This window comes from Typopeltis vanoorti, chromosome 19 (assembly GCF_054136105.1).
Source record: "Typopeltis vanoorti isolate ZY-2024b chromosome 19, IOZ_Tvanoo_1.0, whole genome shotgun sequence".
NCBI lineage: Eukaryota > Metazoa > Arthropoda > Arachnida > Uropygi > Thelyphonidae > Typopeltis > Typopeltis vanoorti.
The window spans coordinates 34,556,695-34,584,329 of NC_143567.1; the positions used below are offsets into that span (position 1 = coordinate 34,556,695).

The window sequence follows — 27,635 nt, forward strand, 5'->3', positions numbered from 1 at the left end:
TGCTAAAGATGTACTGGAGGCGCGGCGTTTGCCCTTTGGTTGAAAAGCGCTGGATTCGAATTCTAAGATGCAAAGAACCTTTATAAAATTCTTCAACATCCTATACTGCTAACCTGTCTTCAAGTGGAGATAAGTTAGCCAGTCTCAGTATGATAATAATAAATGATAGTGCCAAAGTTCTTCATTCTGCAAATGGTCGAACAAACAATGCTCTTGCCTCATAGTTGTTTTAATTTCAACCAAGCCAACCTTTCTACCATCGGTATTCATTTAAGTCATCCTTCTATAATCTTTTCTTTTATTTGCTACTTATATATATATTAGCCAAAGGACTCTTCCCGATGAAATTCCATAGTTCTTTCGCTGTGTGGTAAAGGAACTATCTGGCATTTCATCTACTTGACCAAGTCCCCTTCATAAATCGATTTCGGCTTTCTTACCAAACCGCTCTCTTCTAGCTTGTGCTTTGCTGAATAATTATGCGTTTATGCATAGCATATTTCTACCTATTACTACCATGTATATCTATGCAGCTAAGTCCTTGAAATGGTTTTGCTCCAATCTTATCAAAACTATTTTCTCTGTGGTTTTACATATACTGCTTCTTAATAGAATACTCCAAAAATATATATAGAACTAAATTTCGGATGCAGCAAAGCACATATCTTCACCTATCTAAGAATAATTACAAAAGAAGATAGCATAAAGAACTCAAAACTCTCTTCTAAAAGTCATACTATCCTTACATAACTGGAAGGATAGTATACAAATGAAATTACAGGTTTATTGGCTGGGTTCCAAATTAAATGTCACGCAAGTCGTAGCTGCATCACCTCTCTTGCCTACTATGAATATTTTGCAAGTTTAATTTGGGATTATTTTATTTCTCTCTAGTGGTAGGATTTTTTTGGCACCACAATATATCTCCGTACTTAATTCAAACGACAGAGAAATCATATCTCATTGTAATGTATGTTATTTTCCAAGAGTACCGATCATCAGATGTTCGATGAGTGGAGGGGAATTTATTCGTTTATAAATTCTCGTAATCCTAGCTAAAATAACCTTCTGGAAACTCTTTTTTTTTTTACTCCCAAAATGAGCAAATTGCCATAACACATCCGATTAACAGACTATTACTTGTCACATAGCCTTAATCGCTTTAGCCATAATTTAAGATAACCTAAATCCTGGGTTCATGCGTTTTACAAGAGCATGTTATTTACTTCTGGAGATTTCAACGTGTTTTGGTGAAAAGAAAAAAAAAATGTTCGAATTGGACAAGGAATAAAAATGGTTTCAGGCTTAGTTTCTGTGAAATTGTATACTGATATATATATATATATATATATATATACAGGGTGTTCGGGATAAATTTGACAGTTTCGTAAGGAAAAAGAAACTCTTCGTATTGTATCTATTAAATTTAATGAATTGACAAAAAAACATTACAGGCAGAGTTAATTACAATACTATCAACAAGATTTACTCAAAATAACCACCATTAGCATCGATCACAGCTTCAATTCTGCTTCGGAACCTCGAACAAGCTGATGCTACAGTCTCCCTGGGAAGGGCCGCAAAAACTGTTTTAATTTTATCCATTAACTGGGCTTTTGTATTACTGGAAGTGCGATTGGTGTCTTTTTCAACTGCGCCCCATACAAAATAATCCATGGGGTTAAGGTCTGGGGAGTTTGGAGGCCAAACATTTGGACTGGTGAAGTCGTAGAAATTTTCAGACAACCATTTTTGACTTTTCCCAGAGGTGTGGCAAGGGGCCGAATCCTGCTGCCATACATACGGCCTACCATTGGCTACCCTTGTTATCCAGGGCTTGACTACAGTTAGCAACTCCACGAACAAAGCCCAAATTCCAATGCCAGGGTTCTTCAACACCTGTTCCTGCAGATTTGCGAGGAATTCTGCTGTACGAACGCAATCAGATCGTCTGCTAGGGATCTTTCTTCTTGCTACATCCTCGTAGTCACCATTGCAAGTCTCTAGTTCATGCCTGATTGTTTTTACTGTATTCAGGGAGCATTGGGCAGCAGTCGTAATATCCTTATTTTGATGGCGGGCACGAATCATCATGATACAAGTTATTCTCTTCCATGATTCAGGTGGATTCCAGCTATCCATCCTTTCTGACATCTTGTATATGAATGAAGAAGGGTCCAAACTTTTAAATGAAGAGAAGTGTGTGTTAATACATGTAACTTACGGAAAAATATAATTAATTATAAATATGTCAAATTTATCCCGAACACCCTGTATATAGAGGTTTTGCATGAATTGCTTTAATATCCCATAATGATAAACATTATAGGAAGGGTCACTAACACCAGTTTCAACCTTTATTTATGTCTCCTCAGTGGCAATGAGATTCAGGATAATACCACTTATACACACATACCACAGTCATATTTTTTCCATAAAACAAGTAGAAAAAAGGTGTATCATCTTATTATTAAATCCTCTGGATGAGAGTCATTGTGGAAAGTTTTCCAACTTGGTCATTAACTATATAATATACAGTGAATATTATATTTTTTTATATAGGAATAACGATTAATCCGAGAAGAGAGAGAGAGAATGAAGAAACTTTCAAAATTGTAGAAGCATCGAGCCTGACTAGGTGCCTGTTGTCATAATGAAGGGTGGTGTGTGTGTGTGTGTGGAGATCAGTGTTTAAGACACTTATTGCAGTTGATTTTGAAGGTTGCGATGTTTCAACACTGCAGGGTTTGTTATACAAGTATGGAGAGTGCTATTATCAGCAAAACTGTAAATAGGATATGAAGTCAGTGGGAGCAGGTCATTTATATACATAAGCAAGAGGGTTGGTGAAATGAGATACCTGAAGAACACCTGCATTAACAGGAAAATCTGAAGAGACAACTCCTTCCACTGTTATACTTACTTGAACCGCCTGAGAGAAAACTGGCCTAGCAACCCAGTTACAACGGGAGGAATGAAGACCATATGATGACAATTTGCTAAGAAGCTGTCAGTCCCTTGAAAGGCAATATGAAATGCCTTGGAAATGTGAAATACGACAGCACAGGTTCTTCAAAACTTTCCATGGTATCTATCCAGAGGTGGGTGATATAAGCCAGAAGATCTGCTGTCAATCTTGATTGAGGAAATCTATATTGGTTGTCATTGATTAGTTGACATTTCTCCAGATGCTAAAGAAGTGACTTTTGATGACCTTTTCCATTACTTTGGACAATACTGAGTTGAGCACAATAGGTCAGTAGTCGGATGATAGAGACTTATTACCTCTTTTTTTTTTTTTTTTTTTTTTTTTTTTTTTGAATTGACTGTGTTTGAACTTGCCTCCATGTTGTAGGATGGATGCCAGCTGAGTATAATATAGCATAATAGATGATAAAGAAGAACAGATTTTAGTTCAGGAGCACATCTCTTGAACACAACTGGCAATATTCCATTGGGACCAGAGAACATTTTTGGTATCCAGGTTGTTCATTTCTGGTTGCATGGGATGCAGTGTTCCAGATAAAGGAGTATGTGATATGCCTTTATCATCTATAGAAGTTGGATGAAAAGATTGATGCCTGGAGATCAGCCTCTGCCTCATCTTTAGGTGATGTTGCAATGCTACTGTTTGAGGGAGAAATGAAAGCATACATGGGGAAAAAAAAGATGTGTCTAACACCTTTTTCAAGGGACTGGAAGCCATGACTGCCATGATGTCTTTGCAAGTATTGCAGTTTTCAGCATGGGCTTGGGAATGATGCTGAAGTTTTTGTTTCAAGCTACTTATGATAAGCCATTTTCTTTTCTTGGACTGTCTTAGGCTTTTTTTTGGAAACAGGGTTGGAATTTTGAATAGAGTAAGGAATGAAAATTTCCATTCCAACATGGATAATTTCTGTAACAAGAGATCCAAAAAATGTAAATAATTGTTGACCATGGAAAGGATGAGCAGGAGCACAGATTTTGACTTGCATCATTGTAGTGCCAACTACATGGGGTTGTAAGTGGCTGAGAGGAAAACATTTCACAACAGATGAAACTTAGATGTAGATGTGATCTGAATTAACAAGAGTAACAGCCATCTCAACAGTGTACCTGGAAGGAGAACTGGTTATGAAAAGATCAGTGATCTGGCTAAGTACAGAAGATTATCAAGGATTCTGGTGGGGAGATGAATGATGTGTTTTAAATTGTTACTTACAGTAAACCTCTGCTTCTCTTCCAGCTTGGTCAGTGGAATTGAAAGAAGGTGGTCAGAATTGTGGAGAATAAAGTCATGAAGGAAGATAACCTCACTGTGTGAAATTATGCTTTATGAATAAGAACTTTAGAATTACTTTTAGAATATGAGAAATGGTAGATGAATGAGCAAATGAATGAGACATAATGGAACAGGGAAATTTTGAGCTACAGTAGGTCAAAAAGAGGAGATTCAAGATTAGTTTTTCTAACAAAGAAATTCAGATTGCACATTAGCAGAAGGAATTATACAGAGTATAGTTTGAATAATTAATATAAGCCATGGTTGTTGTGGCAGAGATTTATGGTTCAATCAAAAACTGGAGAATAGGTTATATCATTTAGGTTGGTGTTTATACCAAATGTTGGTGAAGAAATTTTATTGTGTAAGATTTTTTTGAGGGTGGCTTGTTATTTAATTTCGTGTAGTTATGTAGGTTTATTGACATGCCATTACAAAGGGGACTTTACCTTTATAATACTAGCATGTGAAGATGAGGAAAGAGCAAGTGAACATACAGTGAGAGGAGATACTCTTAGTTATGTCACTTGTCCAGAGCATTCAGTCTCTATATAATGTAGTTCCAGTAGTGCCTCTCATATATCATTACACAGTCTCCCTGCAGGCATAACCACCTGGTAGTGAGATCATGTGCCAGCTGGTCAAGAAGTCTCCTAAATGGATTACTGTCTGATTCAGTCCCATACTCCCATCTATTAACTATTCTGTGGAACTGCTCTACTTCTGTACTCAATGGCAAAATAAGAATAAAATATTTCTTGATTCACCAGAAGCACGTGGTGAAACTGTCTGCAAGGATAGAAAAAGCTAAAGTTCCTAATTGACTCAAGAATTAAGAAGCTGTCTTGGAAAAGAAGAAATCATATTGAAAGTTCTGGTAAGTAAGCTTAGCATGTGTTCTGAAAGAATATAGAGAGAAATGTTAGAAAGCTGGATTAACTGTAAAAGTGGCTAAATAAATGTCATGGGAAAACTAGAAAGAATATGGAAATGCACTGTAAAAGGAATCAGAAGTAATAATGGTGGCATTAGAAATGAAGATAAGTATTATTCTGGATGTCTGAAGTCATTACATTCAAAAATTGTTAAATGGAATAAGCAGCCACAGAACACTGGTAGAAGTCCAAGAGGAGTGCAATATGAGTGTATTTAAGTATTGCAGGTAGAAAAGCTGTAAAAAAAATTGAAATTTAGAAAAAGCAGCTGGAGTAAATAACATGTGAATGGAAATGCTCAAATAGGGAAGTATAAAAATTGTATGATGGTTGGTAGATTGATTTTCAAATGACTGAAATAGAGCTCTTAGAGAGCTCCATCTATTAAAAAAAGAAAAAGAAATAAGAAGAATTATACAGAATTTCCTTGCTATAGGAGGCTTCTTGTGCAAATATTAAGATTTATACTAGCATATTTGAGAAGAGGCTAAGAAACATTATGGAATAGAAACTTGGAAGAATAAGCTGGGTTCAAATGGAATTTCATATTTTTACTTTAAAACCAGTAGTTGAGCAATCACAGGAATACAGAATTTGTACACACAAAAATGAGTATTTTTACATTTTGCAGATCTGAATTAAAAAAAAAAGCATGTAATAAAATTGACAAGTGAAATGCTTCAGTTATATGTTATAAATAGAACATTATACAGTGCAATATATATCATATACTTAAGTTGTAAGGCAACTCAGAAAGATGGTTTTATCTAAAATCAGTCATAAGGCAAGGAAGGAAGGAAGGATGTGTGTGCACTCTTTACATTTATTCATTATCATGATATTTGCTTTAGTGTTACTTTCCATCAGGATTGGGTATAATAAAATAAGTTCAATACTTTATGCTCCACTACAAGTCTTCAGGACTCTTTTACTGAATAATAACTGCTGTAACAAACTTAGTATGAAAAAAAAAAAAAGACAAACTATAAATATAAGGAGAAAGATCAACTCTAGAATCTTTGTACCTAAATAACTGAAAGATAAATAATTTCATTTGGTACATTGTTTAATGAATGTAACATATTCAATATGGAAATAAGTAACAACAAGCAAAGTTAGGGACTGGTTGAAAACTTTATATTGGAAAATAGGGAAATTAGTCAAACCATTATTACAAAATACAAGGTAGTGTGTAAGCTGATTTTGGATTTGAAACTTTTGGATTTGAAAGTTAAGTTAGAAATAAAGCAGTTTATTGAAGATCAAAGATCACAAATATGAGAGTTCTGGTGAAAATTTGAGGAGTGAATAGATAGTACAGATGGTACAATTGCATTAAAAATGAAGATATTAAAAGGAATCTGACTGTAAACAGAAGTAATCTAAGATGATAGGGTCACCTACAGAATGGAAAAAGGAAAGATTTTCAAGCAGTGTGATGTGGGATTGGCAGGTAAAAAGATGTGATATAAATAATGACTAACTATGGAATAACTTATATGAGGCCTTATAATAGCATAGAATTTTTGCCCTAGTGTCTAGAGCATGCAGCATGACTCAAATTAAACATGTTTTTTTATGAGGAACTCACCCATGAGAGATTGATCAACCTGTGCTACACTAGTACCATGGATAGGCAAGAAGAACATTTACCTTGAGGAACTGTGAATTGTATTCCTTGGGAAACCATTAGATGGCAGACAGTTCCATAGGGCAGCAGTGGAACAGATGAACAGAGAGGAGGAGGAGTGTTTGTTCTGTGAGTTTGGAGATGCACTGTTAAGGAGTGTTGATTAGCTGCTGCTCATGTGTTTGAACAGATTTGATGTGGAAGAGAAAAGCAGAAATTCTGTCATGTATTACCATCATTTTATTTATTTTATTTGTATCATTTTATTAGCAGAGCTAGTCTCAGGTTGCATGGTCACTTAAACAGAATGGGAGAGGAAATATTAGCAAAACAAGTATTCTCTGCCATTGGCAGGAAAATGATCCAGAAGAAGACCAAGATATAGGTGGATTGATATGGTAAAAATTGCCTTTTAGCAAGAAAACCCATACTGGACTTTACATTGATGCTTTTACATCTCATCCTTGTTAAAAATCTGGCACCATTTAGACTCTAGTATATCATGCTTGTTCTTTGTGCTGCTCTTTCAAGAAAGAAATTATGTTAGGCCTATCTTCCTTGCTAATGGCTTCAACGATTCTTATATCAACAAGGCTGTTAATAGCTATAGAATTTCCTTGTCATGTTTCCTTGTTGATGACAAAGAGATTGGCATCTCTTTGTCATCAACATCTTGATTTCATTTAATTCCATGAACCCAAACAGTTGGGATTTTCAGAATGTAACAGTCTCTGCCAACAGATTGAATCCCTTTGGAAAAATATTAAGCTCCTTCACAAAAAATAATTTTCTTATGGAACATTTTTACAAATAGAGTTGCCAAAGTTTCTTTGCCATCCCAATTTGTACAGAAATGGTCTGAAATCATCCATATTATGAGGAATAGTTCCTCTCACACATTATGTAGTCCATAATTTTTTTTTAAAAAAATTAAATAATAATTTTTCTATTGTTTAAATTTGTGCAGTTAGGAACCTTGATGTATTTTAGACCATTCCACTCTATATCATGTATGAGTAGCTCATGTATTTTCATTGTTAAGTGTTCCAGTTTTCTGTTCTGCTTGTTTAATTTGAAAGTCATCCTGAAAATGCTTTAGACACTTAGGCAAAAATTCTGCTAAATATAGTCTCATAAGTTATTCCATAGTTAGTTATTTATTTCATTATGGTTTACATTCTTTTTCATCATCAGAGGAAATTCTGGATTGATGCAGTTAGCTGCCTTAGAGAACCGAAATATAATTTTGCAGATTGACAAATTACAGATTTATTTGGAAGAAAACTATTGATAAGAAGCTAGTAATCATGCAGTAATAATTGTGTTTGACTTTATCAGAAAATAATGATATTTCACAGCTTTCTTAGTCCTAGTTAATATTCTTTATTTGCCTTTGTTTCTCTTTTATCTTAATTTGGTGCCTTTCTATGTATAAATATAGAAAGCCTTCTATATATAAATATTGTGCATAAACGATTTGAATTTTTTTATAGTTATTTTTAGCCCAAATTCAATCATATTTGATATTTGTTTGTCTTTAAAGTAATCATCTAAAATTAATATCTGAAAATTACAGATTGAAATTATTCTAATGAAATGACAAACAATTTTAGAAAATAGCAAAAATATGAATGAATTATTTATTAAGCATATACTGCATTACAAAAAATTTGGAACCACTACCAGATTAAAACAAAATTAAGATTAAAACATTATTTTAAAAATGTTGCTTTTTTATGCATTTTTAAATGTTTAAATCATTAATCTTCACAGTTCGTAATTCGTCTCCTGGACTTCACTCCTGGGGCTCAATGAAGTCACTTAGTAGTTCTTTCTGCATTCATCGACGGCACACAAGACTAGAAAATTTACGAACTCTTATTTTAGCTGACAACAGACTTGATCGACTTGTTCTTACCATAGATGAAGATGAAGAAGAAGAAACAAAATCTCAAGACTCCTTAGATTCCAGTTCAACTTCAGGAAGAGTAAGACATTAATTTAAAAAATAGTGTGAACGCTTTGTCAGTTATTTATGTTTTTTTTTTTTTTTTTTGTTTGTTTTAATTATATATTCATCACTACAAATCTCAAATAATTAGCTATAAAGACACAAGGATCTTGAAGAGGAATTTTTACAAATTCCTATTTGTATATAAATGAGTAGAAAGGTTTATGTATTGGCAGTACATGTTAGCTTATTTAACTATATCGATTCACAACACAGAATGATAAAAAAAATATTTATGAACCTAGCTGATATTTCATTGGGTATTATATCCAGCGTTTTCACGGTTTGCCACAATGCACAAAATAGCAACAATTTTGTATGACTAGTTTAACAAAATTGTCACAGACAACATAAAGAACTAAAGTCCTAATTGGTGCCATCTATTGTTGGATATATATATAGAGAGAAAAACAAAAATTAGTTGGATCTTAAAATACCTCTCCCAGATTTTTCGTAAATTGATACAGCCATACTTGTTGAGGTTTGGAGTATGTTTTAAAGCTGCTGTTGATTCCAAAAACAAGCTCTTTGACTTATGATGACTTCTGTATAGCACTTTTGTTTTCTTTTTATTTGATCCTGAGTAAAGAGGTATCCAAGGCATGGCTGCTAGACCCAACGCCATAATGATGGTGCCAAATGTATTTTTTATGTTCTCCTAGACAGATGGTATAGACACATTGGATACATTTTTGGTACATTTAAATAGTTAACACCCTAAAATCCATTTCACAATGGAACAGGAAGCTAATGACTATCTGCTCTTCCTAGATACACTAATCGCATGACTTCTTGATGGTTCATTATCTTTTTCTGTTTATAGAAAACCCACACATCCAAGAAGATATTTGCACAAACATTCACACGATCATCCACCTCAACAGTATGGTATCCCAAAAATGCTAACTCACAGAACTAGAGCTATTTGTTCCAATAACAATGCTCTTACCACTGAGCTCGCTCACTTGCATCACACTTTCTTAGCTGATGACTCTAATCATAACCATAGGATAGAAAATATATTGAATGCTCCCCTGAAATCCCCTCCATTGCCTATACAAGACTACAGTAAAACTGTTACCATTCCATACATTAAAAACACATCTGAAAAGATATCTAGAATTCTTAATATAGCAAATATTCTATGCACCTGTTCACCTGACAACAAACTATTTTTTATCACATCCAGGAGTATATAAAGTGCCCTGTTCTTGTGATCTGGCTTATTATGGATAGACAGGAAGAACTATTAACATCTACCTTGGAGAACATACAAAACGCATCTGGCACTATTGTTATGGCAACTTGTGTCATAAACAACTGCAGCAAGCTATTCACCATCTTTCAGAATAGGTTCAGATTTTCACAGGAAAAGACAGTTTGCGCACATTTCTATTGCAGATGAGGTCTTCATCTAATTCCAGAACTCAGACTAGTATAAATTTTAATCCCAGTTGCAGCAGAAGCCAAGTTCTTAGGGTTCATATTTGACAAGAAACTTTGTTTCCTCCCTCCATATATGCCAGTTGCAAGATAAGTGCCATAAAGTGATGATCATTCTTTGCACTCTATCTTTCACCTCTTTCATTGCTGACAGATGTTCTTTGCTCTGTTTGTACTCTCAGAGAAAGAGAGTATACTCTCTCTCTCTCTCTGAAATTTTCTATCTAAGTTTCTTAGATAGAAATTTGATTATGGGTCCCAAATCTATGCTTCTTTCAGAGAGAGAGAGAGATGGAGAGTATACTTTCATGGTTGGTTGCACCTTACCCATCATCATCAAGCCACAAGAATTGCAACTGGAGCATTTTGAACTTCACTGATGTCTAGCCTCTATGCCAAGGCAAATGAACCATTCTTGTCACTTTGATATCAGCAGCTGTCTCAGTTATATGCTAGGAAAATGAATTCCCTGCCAGATCATCCTAAATGGCCATCTGTTTTTTACCCACAGTGGGAGAATCTACACAACACTCATCAGCCTGCATTCTGACTCTTTGGTTTGCAAATGGAAGTATTCTTAGAAGTTCTGGATATCAAGGTGGATGATATTGCAGAAATACCATCATATACACTACCACTGGGGTAGTGTATAAGACTATCACTATATGGTATATACGAATGGAACTACCACTGTTCAATTCATATATACCATCATGCAGCTTTACTTTCTGCAAGCTATCCAGACATTCTATACCTCCTGTACCAATACCAGCTGCTATTTCAAGTCCATAGAATGGAATGTTCTGATTTTGTGCCTCTTTACACAGTTGGTTTCAAAATCAGAGGTGCTAGATCTTGCTGTCTTCTCAGACAGTATAATATCTGTTTAGATTCTAAAATATAACAACTTTACTGCTGAGTTGTATGTGATAGTTTGCATTAAACTACATAAGATTGCATTACTATGAAAAGTGTATTTTATATACAGATTCATGAAGCTCTACAGGCAATAAGAAGTCTACAGCTACAGAACCATCTAGGGATTTCTCATATTTCACATGTCCTTTCTTAGTTATGACAGCTACATTTGGTTGTGCATTTCTGTTGAATCCCAACATTCCATTTCTGTTCCCTACATCATCAATTACAGGTAGATCATATCCCAGAAACTTTTATCCCATTGGCAGTCAGCATGGAATAGCAAGATCATCAAGAAGCTTCATTAAATGAAACTTGAAATCAAATTGTGGTAGTTTAAAACATCTGCACAGCAACCAGAAAGAGGAATTTTTTTCTTGCTTGGCTTCACATAGCTTTTAGTCATCTTACATACTACTTCCTTTGAGTCGTGATGACATGCATATGACAGGGTATGACAAGGTCTGTGGTACTGGTTTAACCATCATTCACATTTTAGTTGACTGCATTTGTTTCATCAATGAATTCAGATCACTGTTTTCGTCATATTTATAATCTGTCTGAGCTTTATACACTCAGATTTTATCAGATTCCTCAAGTATTTTTTTTGCCTTTTTAAATTTTTACAGAACATCAGTATTTATCACTGTGTCTAGATCATGTACATATTGTGTGTGTACCATTACCATTAACGCTACTGTCAGGATGGGTGAAGCACAAGTGCTTTTCATATTCCCCTTTGTCTGTGATGAGAGTTATTTGAGAAAGGCAGTTTTGTGAGCAATTAAGCTCGCCCTCTGGGGGCAGTTGTATTAGATATGATCAGTTGAGAGTAGAATACCCTTCGGTCTTTTATATTTGTAGTAATCTGTTTCATTGTAATTGACAGCTTGACTTGACGAAGAATTTTTCTGCGAGATCACGGAGAAGTGAGGAAATGTATGGAATGCCGGTTTCTCGATGAATCTGCGAATTTCTGATAAACCACGGGGTGTCCAGAATCATCCTCAGGCATTTAGTTTGTATTCTTTGCAGTTTTGAAATGTTTGATCGTGAAGTGTGAACTCCATGCTGATGAGGCATGAGTAATAACTGGACGTATGACCATACGATATTGTGTGTGTGTGTGTGTGTGTGTGTGTGTGTGTGTGTGTGTGTGTGTGTGTGTGTGTGTGTGTGTGTGTGTATATATATAGCTTATAGTTTTTTTAATCAGTGAATAATCTGTTTTTCTACGTTTTTGTAGTGCTACATTGTTTTTCCGGAATACAAGTGTCCTTCACTGGTTGTTTTTGAAGTTAGTAGTTGTGTATTTTGGTTACCGAGAAGGGTCAGAATCGGATGCATAATGGTGGAAGACGAAGATTGCATAAGTTTTCATTATTTAGTTTTATTTTATTTATATTTAGTATACTTAAATGTTTTGTTTGTAATTGTTTATACTTTTACTTATATAATTATGCTCCCTTATACTTATTTAGCGTTTAGTTGTGACACTATTTTTGACACTAATTAGTGACACTATTTTAAATAATGGCGGCAGCGGCAGTTAAAATTGCAAATAGCGTATCTCCAAGTCCTTCCCCATTTAAGGACTCCATTTTGTGTGATATCATACAGGATTTTGTAGCATGCAGGACTTGCGGAATGTATGCATCCTGGCTGTTGTATACGTGGCAGGTGAGAGAAAGGGGAATACATATATATGTGCAAAATGCAGGCAATGGGAGGAACTTGGTGAGTTAGAGATGATGATAACTGACCTCTTTGAGACTATAACTGACCTCGTTGAGTCAAAGATAGGAGATTCTCCACATAGAGAGAGAGAGATGAGTGGTATTATAGAGGGCGAGAGAAATATGAATAAAATAATGAGAGTGGGGAGTATGGAAATGTTGAATGATTGTGAAGTTTTAGGAGATGGTCTCAATTGGGAGGATGAATGGCAAATAAGAGTGGCTGACTTGCAGAGAGAGAGAGAGAGAGAAATGAGCTGAAAGAGCAGGAGGAATGTCTAAGGAATGAGATGAGGTGTGAAAGATGAGATTAGGCGAATGGAAGAGATGAATGCAAGGTGAATCAGAGTAGGAGTGAAAGAGAGTTATGGGAATGATAGAAGAGGAGAGAATAGGAACAGTAGAAGAGAGGGAATGATAGAAGAGGAGAGAATAGGAACAGTAGAAGAGAGGGAATGATAGAAGGGGAGAGAATGGGAAACAGTAAAGAGAGGGAATGAGAGAGAGATATGGGAATGATAGAAGAGGAGAGAATATGAACAGTGGAAAAGAAGGAATGAGAAAGAGTTATGTGAATGATAGAAGAGGAGAGAATGGAAACAGTAGGAGAGAGGGAATGAGAGGAATGCAAGGGAGCACTGGAACCAGGGATAGAGTTATGTCAGGAAGACAGGTACATAGGGGAGCACAGAGAGAAAGTGCTAGAGGAGAGAGAGTGAGAAATGCATGTGAGCAATCGAGGAATAGAGTGGTAAGAGGTGTAATGTATGGGGACTCAGTGATCTGTGGTGTTCAAGATAGGATGCATGAGGAGTGTTTGCCTGGAGGAATGGTAGAAAGTGTGGCTATGGCAATTAAGAGAGGTGAAAGAGTGGATGAGATGATTGTGATGGTAGGAACAAATGACTTGAGTGGTAATGTAAATTGCGCAGCAAGAAATATGAGAGTCTTGCTTGAGGTTGTACGAAAGAAGACAGAGAGAGGAAAGATAGTGTGCTTGTTGACTAGTATGATAGTGACGAGCTGAGCAGAAGAGCAGTAATATTGAATAACATAATAGCTAGAATGTGTCAGAAGAGAGAATTGGAATATGTGGATGCTTGGAGGGAATTTGAGGACAGAGAGGAATTGTATGCGAGAGACCACTTGCATTTGAATGAGAAAGGACGTAGGCATCTGGAGAGATTGCTATTCTGAACGAGTCGGTATGTCCCAGGGTGGATGGTAGCAGGGTGGCCTCTTGTGGGAATGGGTACTTGGGAGAAGGGGAATGACATCAGGTAACGCTGAACCCAGTAGAGTCTAGAGGGGAAAATGCTGGGTATAGAAACAGTGGCATTTTTATGCTTTATATTAATGCCAGGAGTATCTAGAATAAAGGAGAGGAATTGGTGGCGCTGATAGCATCAGCCTGGCCAAAGATTATTGGGATCACCGAGATGTGGTTGACAGAAGAGGATATAATAACAGGAATAGAAGTAGCTGGGTACAGCATTTTTTGGCAGGATAGGAAAGCGTGGTGGTGGAGTACTGCTTATGATAAATGACAACTTATGTCCTCTAGGAGTGGAGGCTTTGGAAGGCAGTGAGACTAATGATTTTGAAAGCATAAAGCATATGGTGTGAGGTAGAGGTGGGCAAGACAGGATATTTAGTGGGGTGTTGCTACAGACCAAGGAGCACAGAGGGTGGGGACCAGGATATGTTTAGACAGTTGAGTTTGGAAAGTTCAAGAAGAATGATTATTATGGGAGATTTTAACTACAGCAGTGTAAATTGGGGAGAGGAAGATGCATGTAGAAATAAGATAATGGAATTTCTAGAATTCTTGAGGGACAAATGTCTTAGGCAACATGTAATAGAGAGAACAAGAGGTTCAAGAGTTTTGGATTTGGTCATAGCATCAGAAAAGTTGATAATAATTCAGATGACATCTCTCCCACCAGTTGGAGAGAGTGACCACATGGTTTTGACTTGAAAGATGAAGTATGGGACATGCAGGAGTGTCAAAGAGACGGAAACATATGTGTAATTATAAGGCAGGTGATTATAATAGTCTTAGATGTCAACTTGGGGAAGTTTCATGGATGGAGACATTGGAAAGCTGGGATATCATTAGTGCTTGGGAAATTGTGAAGGAATATTTGTTAGCAACAATAGTAAGCTGTATTCCATGAGTGAAGAAGAGGACACAACTTGGAGTAAAGTGGATTACAAACAATATTAAACAGGAACTGCATGCAAAAAGAGGCTATGGAAGAGAGATAAGGAGACAGATGAAGAGCAGATGCATGAAGAATATAAGACACAGGCCAAGAGAGTGACTAGTATGGTAAGGAAGGCAAAACTGGAATATGAGAAGAGATTGGCCCTAAGATCCAAAGAAAACGCTAGGGAATTTTTTTGCTATGTGGCCAGTAGGAGGATAAATGGAGAAGTGGATGAATGACATTGTAGGATAAAAATGGGAATAGAGTGGCTGATGCAGAGGATATAGTGGAATTGTTCAATGAACACTTTATTGGAGAATTTCATCCTGGAGTAGTAAATTTTAATACTAGAGGGGATAGGGCAGGTTTGAGGTTTAGAGGTGCAGGAGGAGAGTGTGTTCCAAATACTGAGTACTCTGGATGTCAGAAATGCTGTGGGACTGGATGGTATTTCACCACGAGTTTTGAGAGAATGTGCTAAAGATAACTGACACTCCTTTGACCTTGCTTTTCACCAAAAGTCTGTCTAAGGGAAAGGTTCCCAGCGAATGAAAGTAAGGTAAGATAGTGCCATTGCATAAGGGTGGTAGCAGACTGGAAGTGTCTAATTATAGGCCAGTTTGTGTGTTATCAGTAGTTGTTAAGATCTTTGAGAAATTAGTTAGAGACTATATACGACATTGGGCAGATGAGGGTAATGTTATCTGTGAGAATCAACATGGATTTGTTGGTTCGCTCTTGTTTTAGCAATATGCTAGCCTTTTATAATAAAGTTACAAGAGCAGTAGATGAGGGAAAGGCACATACTCCCATTTTCTTGGATGTAGCGAAGCATTTGACAGGATGCCACATGATAAGCTGATATTTAAGTTGCAGCAGAAGTGGGGTTCCGCAGGGCTCAGTATTGGGACCTATATTGTTTAACCTTTATATCAATGACATTGTCAGTGGATTTCAGGGTTGATATTCAGTTGTTTGCGGATGATGTGAAGCTGTGATGGGTTATAAGTAATAGTGCAGATGTGGTAGCCCTGCAAGAGGATATAAATAAGCTAGGCAGATGGGCAAATGAATGGGGCTGTCGGTTTAATGCAGCAAAATGTAAGGTCTTGAGGTTTGGGACATATCGATGGGATGCTGCATACTCTATGAGAGAAGCTATACTGGAGGAAGTAGGGGAGACGAGATCTGGGGTTGATGATTGATAGAAACCTGAAATTCAGGGGACATATTGCAAAGGTGGTGAAGATAACACAGAGGATTGCTGCAATAATGAGAAGGACACTGACCTGCAGAGATAAATGAGTTATCATTCCGTTGTATAAGACTGATCAGACCACACCTAGACTATTGTTCTCAGATTTGATCTCCAGGATTTGACGGGGATAAATTAACTGTGGAAAGGGTACAAAGGCGGATAACAAAGATAGTTTTAGGACTGTACAATGTTAGTTATGAGGATCAGCTGAGGGAATGTGGACTGCAGAGTTTGGTGGATAGAAGAAGGAGATATGATTGAGACTTTTAAACTGTTGAGAGGTGGTTACACTGGAGAGTTTTTTTTACTTGGTTGAACAGCAGGAAGGAGTGATGACAATGGGCCATCCCTCGAAATTACAAAAGGAAACTGTGAGCAAGAGGGTGAGGAGTGGTTTCTTTGCCAAGAGGGTAGTTAAACCATGGAATGCATTGCCTGATAGAGTGGTGAGAGCGAGAAAGGTCAATGAGTTTAAGGAGTGGTATGATAGCCTTTGTGTTTCTTCAGAGGGACCTCTCACTATGAGTCTTGATAGACTTTGTGTTCTTAGGAAGGACCTCCCGTGATGAGTCTTTGGACTCCATGGAGGCCTGAATAATAATAATATATACAGGTATCCCTCGATTAACGTGGTTAATTAATCCCTTGATGTTACCGCTTATATCAAAATCGCTTTAATGAAATCTAATAATCAATGGTAAAAATTACAATTCATTCAAGATCGATTACTGTATTAATAATTTGTAGGAAGAATGATGTCATCATGCTCACACCATGAGGCTAGTATGTTTTTGCATGATAAATGTAACCCTGCGGAGCTCGCGATCGTAAAAATTGCATCTTAGGCCGCGGTATATCTGAGAGATACATTCATTATTGGTATGCTAAAATGCAGTAAAACATAAAGCAAAAACACTGCAAATATAATACATGATGGTACATATTAAGTGGATATTGAATCAACATTATTTCATAGCTGAATATAGAAACTACAAGAGTTTCGTCCGAATATATAGAAATTAAAAGTTTCGGCAGATGCAAGCATAAGCAACCTTATGGGCAACTTGTAGTAAAGGTGGAGTAAGATCCAGATCACTTTCCTTAGTATTTTCCATAATGTAAAGCACATCTCCTAGAGGACACGTATGATGAATAAGTCTTTGGCACTCTATTTCAGTAATACATGATGGTTTATTTATTTTCAGTTACAATCTAGAAATTATTGAACACAGAATAAAAAAAAAAAAAAAAAATCGCATACTGACATCGGAGGTCGCAGTATCTCTCAGATACAATTTATTGTCAGCTATCACAAACCTTTACATAACATGTGTTAAACCAAACTGATAGCAAAAAACAGTGAGGAATGTCACTCATAACATATGAATGTACAGCTACTCATGACCTCCAAACTGTACCCTGAATTGTGTAAGAATATTTATATTAAACGGTTTGCATGTATCTGTCAGATCATGCAAAATTGATTAATGATTGATTGATTGATTGATCATGCAAAACTTTTGCCACTTATATCAAGAGATATACTGTCTACTGTACTAACATTCATTGTACTAACTCACATGACATTAATTTTGCTGCGTTAATCATATTCGGCGTTAAGCAAAACTGTGTTAAGCAAGGGATACCTGTATATATATATTTGTAGAATATAGTTATTTTATATATACTTTTGATATATATAATATATCAAAATATATGATATATTATATATATCAAATATTTTATATATGATATGCCATATATGATATATGGCTTTATCTGTGTTTTTTTAGAACTAGTAAAAAAAATCTGTGTTTTTTATAGATGTTTAATGAAGTGAAACAGCACTGAGAAAGGATTAAAAATCACATTTCATTCTTCCAATATTTCGTCATAGTCAGGGAGTACAATATAAGACTTGTAACGCATACACACAAAGAAGGCAAGACAAAATTAAGTGAAACATGTGGACAAAAGACTGGAGTCATAACTAGATGGAGCACCTTCTGTGCGTACCTGTTAATGGCTTAGGATGTAAACTGGGATCGCGAAGTATTAGTGTTTCCCATGTTTTGGGAAGTTTAATGCAACCATATTTATTTAAATTAGGCTGATTTCAGCTGATGCTTAATGACATTACCTCATCCATCTAATTCTCATCTAATTAATCTTCCTTACCTTAGGTATACAATTTAATATTGCTTCCTCTAGATTCCCCTTAACTATCTCCCATGCACTACCAACATCCTTCCTTTGTAGGGTTTTATGCCATGGCACAGCTTCAAGCTTGCTCCTAAGCTTGCCATAATCACCTGCCTTGTAGTTCCACTTATACCCCTTCTTTACATAATATTCCTCACGTTTTGCAATCTCCCAAATCACGACTGCAAAGTCACTTTCCCCAATCAGAGGCACCTCAAATAATTATCTCTCAGTAAGTGTGTATAAATTCCATTTCCTTCCTGCCATGTGATCTCTCTTCCTTCCAACCTATATCTCTGTAGTAGAAGTTCCCCATAACAATCACTCGACCTGCACTCATTGTACTAATGCTGATGCATGTCTTCCAGATCATCCCTGGAATAATTCCCTGCCTATAGCAGAAAGCCATATATTTTGTCTTATTGGCCTTGATCTCACACCAGACTGCCTCAAACAAACAACAATCCTCCTGCCTATCTACTATTCTTCTTGGCTGACATTCATCTGCTATCATTAGCAGTACCTCCGCTCCCCCCAGTTCTATCTTCTCTATCTCTATCTATCTATCTGCTGTTAGCCGAGTCTCACCGATGCCTATAACTTTTGCCAAGGTTGCACTAACCAATGCCAGAATCTCTTCTCTCTTGTTCCCGATACTTATGGCATTAGTATATAGAAACTTCAGCATGCCATGCTTTGCCACTCAACCACCTTTACTTCCTGAATTCACTAACCTATTCAAAATTTTTGCTTGTGAGAATAGATTCTTCACTTGTTTGTCATCCTCACACTCATTTGCCTCGTGGGTGCCTTCACACACATTCACCTGCATACACTCTAATTACTTTCGTTTTCCTGAATTTGCACTTCAGTATGCTTGGTGAACAAAGCTTTCTCCAGATACCTAACACCAAAACCAAATTTGATGTTAGGTGTCTAAAACCAAAATACAGCATTATACAGATCCTTCTTTCAATCCAACTCAGATCATAGGTCCACAAATCCTACATCTTCCTTCCGCACAATTTGCATATTGATTTGTTTGCTATCAGTGCCCTCCTCCTCAGTTTGCCTCTATCATAGCATGGCAGGAAGCTTATAATCTTCACCTTCTTGCTCTTTATTTTTGCTTCATCCAACAACTCCTTCACACACCCACTTATAGAATATTTCTCACCTCTCAGGTCATTAGTGCAAACCAAGACAAGGTCTTTTGCATCTAGATGGCATGGCTAATATTAATTTTTTGCTTTCATTAAGTACTCCTCTGATCATAGAGTCTCCATACATAATTTTCTCCTTACCTTTTTTTCTCCTTTGTTCACCCGATATTGATTTTTGCCTTGGACCTTCTGCTTCTGTCTCATCTCAGCCTTGCTAATCTCTTGCTACTTCTGCAGTGTTTCGATTTTGCACTTTGTCCTGTGAAGGATAACATGCAATTGCACTATTTCCTTATTTAGTTCTATTTTGTTCTCCTGTATTTCAACTGCTGCATGTTCAAAATTAATTCCAACATTATCATTTTCCATTCTACCATTGATACTGTCTACTGTATTAACATTCACTCTTTGTTCTCACTACCTAATTGGTACTTGCTGTCAAAACACATTATAACCATTCTTTCACCAGTTTCAATCTCCTTCCATCAATTCTTTAATTTTTGCTATGAGTACATCACGCACACACACACTCTGTACAATATCACATAAGTTCAAATCACCCAACTATGATGTCTTTGCCACCATTGTTCAACCATGCATTGGTGCTACACTGGCAGTATTGTATTTAAAGAACAACAACAACAAAAAAATACAAGTTTACTTACAAACTAAATAACACAATCACACACCTGTATAAAATAACCTACAGTTAACCTAATATTATTAACTAAAACATGAAAAAATGATTCATCTTTGAGCAGTGCTAATAACAATACACACAATGTGCCCACTTGCAGACCAGTAATGTGCTCTGGACCAATTTCGGATCCAGAATGAAATGGAATCAAAAATGCATATTTACAGTCCTGTTATCTTAAGATTTTCTTTTGTTGAGGTCTGCCATCATGTTCTAGATACTATATGAGTTGTAGTTGGGTCTTCCATATTCTTGGAATTACTAATCCATCATCTTGTTGAGATTGGGATGATGATGATGAATCAGTATCTCATAGACTTCCTTGAATTTTTCTTTTAAACCAAATTTTGGTGCTGTTTAGGGACTTGGTACCTTTCTGATTAATTCTGTAACATGTTTGGAGTGCATGGTCTGATAGACCTGTTTTACCATAGTGAAGGAATAACATCTCATTTGTGTTTTGTCTTTTCTTGTTAGAATTGTGCACCCTGTTTCCCTTATGTAGGATAAGTTGCAAGTTCACTGTATTTTGTAAAAATACAGTGAACCTGCAACCCTGATGGGTAAGGTAAAGAAGGGGATCTTTGGATGAACTGAGTATAGTTTTTTAATTTTGCATGTTCAAAATTAATTCCAACATTATCATTTTCCATTCTACTTGATACTGTCTACTGTACTAACATTCACTCTTTGTTCTCACTACCTAATTGGTACTTGCTGTCAAAACACATTATAACCATTCTTTCACCAGGTTCAATCTCCTTCCATCAATTCTTTAATTTTTGCTATGAGTACATCACACACAGCTTGAAAGGTTGAAAATTGCCTTAATATTGTATTTCTCTAGTGTTCTATTTATTTTTTCCAATATTCCCCTAATGTATGGTATGGCTGTGGGAAGGAATGCAGTGAAGAAGGGGGGGGGGGGGGAGCTAGATTTTTCTCTAATAGAGTGGCATGTGATTGGAATGGATTGCCATCAGATGTTGTGTGTGTAAGTAAGGAGAATGAATTCAACAACAAGTATGACAGCTGATGGAAGTCGTTGGTGGCCTCTCTCAGTCAGTCCCTGACTCCCTGGATGTCTCTCTCTTAATATTAATATAATAATAATCTAATGAGTATATGTATCCACATTATATTTCACTAAACAAAACAGTTGCTAAACAGTTCACTAAACAAAACAAGACTAAACAGTTTCCCATCTTGCTTTCCAAACATGTTAGTATATGTCATTCTCAGCTTGAAGACTGTAAGAAAATTAATATAAACAAACGTGTGCGTGCATGAACACACACACATACACTTTAGAAATACAATTTTATTAATACAGACCAGTATTTTACAATAAAAACATTTATTCAAACCTACCAGTTTTGCCAGCAAACTGTCTGGCTTTTTCAAGGCATTACGGAGATATGAAAGTTAGTAAATGCAAATTAAAAGGAACATAAAAAACGTTTTAAACCAAACTAGTATCTATGGTTACACGTTTCGTGTGACAGAGATGACTTATTGTTCTTATTCATTATCACGCATGTGTGTTTGTTATCCTTTCTCTCAATCAATCTGAACTACAGCTAGCCAGTAATCACATTACAAGTCTACAACAAACACGCATGCGTGATAATGAATAAGAACAATAAGTCATCTCTGTCACGAGAAACGTGTAACCATAGATATTAGTTTGGTTTACAACGTTTTTTACGTTCCTTTTAATTTGCATTTACTAACTTTCATATCTCTGTAATGCCTTGAAAAAGCCAGACAGTTTGCTGGCGAAACTGATAGGTTTGAATAAATGTTTTTATTGTAAAATACTGGTCTGTATTAATAAAATTGTATTTCTATTATAAAACGACCAAAAATGTATAATTTAAATACACATACACTTTAACAACTTCTACAACAATTATCACACATAAAATCATAAAAAAAACCATCATCATCATCAAATTCCTGCCATGTACCCACAAGGGGTGTACGGATATGATAGTACTACATGAAAAAATTATATCATTACTAACTTCCTATCTACAATTTTCCTCCAAATCAGTCTGTTACTTGTCAAGACTCCAACATTATCAGATCTTATATTTCTATCGTCTAAAGCACTTTGTACCATATCAATCCACCTATATCTTGGTCTTCCTCTGGGTCGTTTTCCTGCCAACCTGGGAGAGAACACTTCTTTTGCTAATCTTTCCTCGCCCATTCTGTTTAAATGACCATACCACCTGAGATGCTAACGCATTCCTGGATGCAGACAATGTCAAGGTCTTTCCTAATATCCTCATTTTTAATATGATATTGCCATTGATGCCATCTGTTCACGCCACTAATCTACTAATCTTTCTCAGGAATCTCATATCTGTGGTCTCTAGTCTTTGGTCAAGTGTTTTACTTCTGACCCAGCTCTCAGATCCATAAGTTAAAACTGGTTTGAACACTGTCTTGTATACAGCTAATTTAATGTTCTGACTAATTTCTCTCTTATTCCATATGAATTTATTCAATTGACTTCCCACCATACCAGCTTTGCTGATTCTGTTGTCTATTTCCATATTTAATTTACCATCTTCAGTAAAAATCGTGCCTAAGTAGCTGAAATGTTTTACTTGTTCCACAGGTTCTCCATTCACAACACAGTTGACATTTTCAATGATTCTGCCTATTTTCATTGTCTTTGTCTTTTTATTGCTGACCTTCATACCATATCTATTACAACAGCTATTCAATTTAGTCAGAGAATCTTGCAGACTTGTAGCGGATTTATTTAGAAGTATAACATCATCCGCATAAAGCAAAGAGCTGACATTAACATCTCCAATTTTGATATCATGTTTAATACCACTTTCCTTCATAATGTGATCCATATAGATAATGAATAACAGAGGGGATAATGTACATCCTTGTCTCACACTAGATTTAACATTAAACCATCTTCCTGTACTTCCTTCAATTCTAACTGCTGACTTATAACTCAAATAAAGACTAAGTATTGCTTGATATAATGCCCCACTGACACCATATAACTGCAGCGTATTGAATAGCTTCTCTCTTGGCACCTTATCATATGCCTTTTCCAAATCGACAAAACTTAAATACAGATCTTTGTTATATTCCCATGCTTTCTCGACTATTTGTCGTAAAGTGAAGATCTGATCCTGACAGCCTTTCTTTGGCCTGAATCCAGCTTGTTCTTCACCAAGCTTTTCTTCCACAATTCTTCTCAACCGTTTCTCAAGTATACTTGCATAGATTTTGCCAGGAACACTCAGTAAGGAAATACCTCTGTAATTCTCACATTCAGTTGTATTTCCCTTTTTATATATGGGTACTATGAGAGCTCTACTCCAATCATCGGTAATTCGTCCCTCTGTCCAGGCTTTCTGAACTATGCAGTGCAGCCACTGTAAGACTCTTATACCACCATACTTCAGCATTTCTGGTCGAATAGCATCTACTCCAGCTGCCTTTCCACATTTCAAGCCTTTGATGGCTTTTTCTACTTCAAGTATGGATATGTATTCCTGACTGCATGCCTGGTTAGTGTTTTTTACCACTGTGCTATCATCACTGCTTGTTTAATTTAGCAGTTTTTCAAAGTAATTACTCCATACTTCAAGGATATCTTTTTCTCCCGTTTTCATGTCACCTTTATCATCTCTAACTCCTTTTACAGCACTCTTTCCTCCATTCCTAAGCTTCTTCAACAACCTCCAGAATATTTTGCCACCTTCTTGATATTTATTTTCTATATTCTTGCCAAAGTCCTCCCATGACTTTTGTTTAGCTAGTTTTACACAGTGTTTAGCATTCTTGCATTTGTCTCTGTATTCTGTAAATGCACAAGCTGACTTATTTGCCAGGAACTTTTGATATGCTTTCTTCTTTTCCTTCACTGCCTCATTTACTTTTTGTGTCCACCATGAAGTTCTGATTTTTCTATCCTTGCAGACAACCTCACCACATGCCTCTCTGGCTGAATCAATCAGTGTTTTCTTGAAGGCTTGCCACTGAATCTCCAAGGTTTGGTTCCTGTTCTCAAACTCTTTCATTTTTTCTTCAATAATCTTTGTGTATTTTATTCTACAGTGTTCACATCTGAGAGCTGCTCAACTTTTATTCGCTTTAAAACTTTCTTACATGTTATTCTTTTCAGTATGAAATTCAATTTTATCCTGCTCAAGACTAAATAGTGATCACTTCCAATTTCAAATCCTCTGTACATTCTGGTGTCCTGCACCAGGGAGAAAACATCACTATCAACAATAACATAGTCATTGAGACTTTTCTTATTCCTAGCCTCTTCTCTCCATGTGAATTTGTGCACATTTTTATGTTGGAACATGGTGTTAGTAATAACCAGTCCATGTCCTGAGCAGAAATCCTACAGATATTTGCCATTATTATTAGCTTTGTTTTTTTCTCCAAATTTTCCCAAAATATTTTTGTATGTCACACAATCATTTTCTACTCTGCTATTTAGATCCCCAACAAGGACCAACTTTTCATTTTTCATTGTGTCAGTTGCTTTTTCTAACGCATCAAAAAATTCCTCCACTTCTACCTTAGTAGAACCTTCTGTGGGACTATAGGCACAAATAAGTCTCATTGTGCAGTTCCCCATTCTCATATTTGCCCACATTACTCTACTTGAGACTGCCTGCCATTCAAGAAGATTACCCTCGTACTTTGTGTTGAATACTATGGCTACTCCTTCTTTTCCTTGATTGTCATTGCCTGAATATAACATTTTGTATTTATTGCTCAGAAAGATCTCACCAGTTTTGGTCTTTTTTGTTTCAGTCACCCCTATTATGTCGATCTGGTACTTATCTAATTCCTCAGCTAGCTCCATTTCTTTGCCATTCAGGCTTCTTACGTTGATAGTACCGATCTTTAACTCTGGTGATGTTGAGTTGGGGTTTGTTTTCAGATTTGTTCCAGTAGCTGACTTTTCGCTGTTCGCCCTGGCTCCCTCGCGAAAACAACAGGGGGCCTTGTTTAACCGGGCGACGCCCCAGCCGGCATGAAATTTTGTCATGTTGTACCATCATTTTTTATTTTGGTTTAACCAATAAGAATACAATTTGGTCGGCTAAATCCCAAATTGCCAGCCCATCGTCGTTCGTTCAGTATCCAAGTAGATACCCAACAGGGTGCATCATGAGAAAGTGAGGATTGGACATTAGGTCAGAAGCCCTGGTCGGTTCTCCGCATTCCTTTAAAGGCTATGTGGAGGTCTCCTCTCAGTTATACAGTTTCAACCCTTAAACACCCCAAAAAAATAAAATAATAAAAAAACCACATTTCATGAATGAAACTAGACTTATCTGACTTACATCAGTATTCTTGATTGAGTGCTTACAAATCCCATCCTCATAGATTTCATATATCCATTAAATAAAAAAACATGTGCACAGTAAAGAAATTTAATTAAAAAATATAAATTAGATATAAATATTGTGGATCACATTTCACATATAGATCATCAGTATTAATGAATGAATAATGGAAAACTTCCAGAACAACAACAACATGAGCTCATGGAGAAGTACATCAGGTTAATAATTAGTACAATAATTTTTGAGATACTTTATATAAATGTTTGTGTATGATGACATCATCGATCATCCCCTGCTGGGGATGATGGCATGTATCACCAAATTACCCTGATCGATACTAAGCAAGTAATCATTATGGGTGATTTAAATTATCAAAACATTGAGTGGAAGAGAAATCTGATGATAAGAATGAAGTGGAATTTATTGAGCTTTTGCAAGAGACTATTTTCTCAAACAGCATGTGAACGAGTGTTAGATTTGATCATATTGTCACAGGAATGGGTCAGTGTCTGTTAATAATGTGACTGTTTTGCCACTAGTTGGTGATAGTGATCTACTGTTCTGGGAAGAAGCTAACTATATAGTTCTAATTAGAACAGCTTATATGCTGAACTACAATGCTGGAAATTATGCCATACTCTGGAACACACTATCTTTGGTTCCAGTTACTGAAATAGGAAAGACATCACCAATGAATGCATGGAAAGCTTTAAAAAGATGCTTAAATGAGGCAGTGTCTGAATGTGTCCCTAGAGTTCAAAGAACATATAGGATGGGAGTAAAGTGAATGTGCTGATTAATGGCATTAATGAAACCTGGCTATCAGAATAGGATGTAGTAATTGGAATCAAATGTGAATGGCATAGTATTTTCAGGAAAGATAGAAGAAGAGGTGGGTATTACTAATGATATCAGATGATTTTTGTCCAGTTAGACTAGAAATTCATGAAAGAAATAATAATAATAATAAAAATGTCCCGTGTAGTGTCTTTGTCGTGAGTTTGAGACAATCTAGTGTGAAGTCAAGCAAACAGGATAATATATGTGGTGGTGAGTTTCTACAGATATAATGGTTCAGTTGATCATAGCTCAGAAGGGTGGTCTCAGTTAAGAATGTGAATGTTTTGCCAGCAGTTGGTGACAGTGATCATGCTGTACTGTCCTGAGACGTATCTAACTATGTGGATGATCCAATTAGGACAGATTACATGCTGAGCTACAAGTTTGGAAACCAAACTCAAGAGAATATTATCTTTAGTACAATAGTATCATTTACTGAATGGAAAGAATTTTAGCAATGCATAAGAAGATTTGAAAATGCGCTTAAATGAGGAAGTATCAGAATATGATAGAGTTCTAGTCCCTAGAGTTCAAAGAACGGATAGGGTTGGAGTAAAGCGGATATGCAGTCTCATTAATTCATTTTTGCATTGAAAGAAGATGATGTGAAAGGAATATTGTGAGAATGAAAGTTCAGAAGGTACCTTTGATGAGAAGTTGATGAGATTGTTCAAATAATGTTTGCTCACTTTGCTAAGATCCATCAGCCAGGTGTGTAATATGGTGCTCTGTTCTACCACTTTGTTGGATGAAGAAATAGAGGGGCATAAGAATGAGGCTCAAAAGCTGTTTCATAACATGGTTAAGAATTTGGCAATAGGGACAGATGCGATATATCAGCACATATGCTAAAGGGATGTTCAGCGAAAATTGACTTGGCTTTTAACATGTTTGTGCAACGTGAGTCTCATCTCTGGAAAGATCCTACAGGGATAGAAAGAATTTGTGATGGTTTCGTTGTACAAGGGTGGTTCAAA

At 36.2% G+C, this 27,635-nt stretch overlaps 1 protein-coding gene across 1 annotated transcript in view; it reads left to right on the forward strand.

Annotated features, from left to right (window-relative positions):
• The window catches only part of Lrrk (Leucine-rich repeat kinase), a 790,764-nt gene that overhangs the window by 308,597 nt on the left and 454,532 nt on the right, over window positions 1-27,635 (forward strand). Inside the window, exon 12 of the mRNA XM_090409582.1 lies at window positions 8,658-8,817. Coding sequence (XP_090265708.1) covers window positions 8,658-8,817 — 160 coding nt within the window. The remainder of the gene's footprint in view (window positions 1-8,657; window positions 8,818-27,635) is intronic.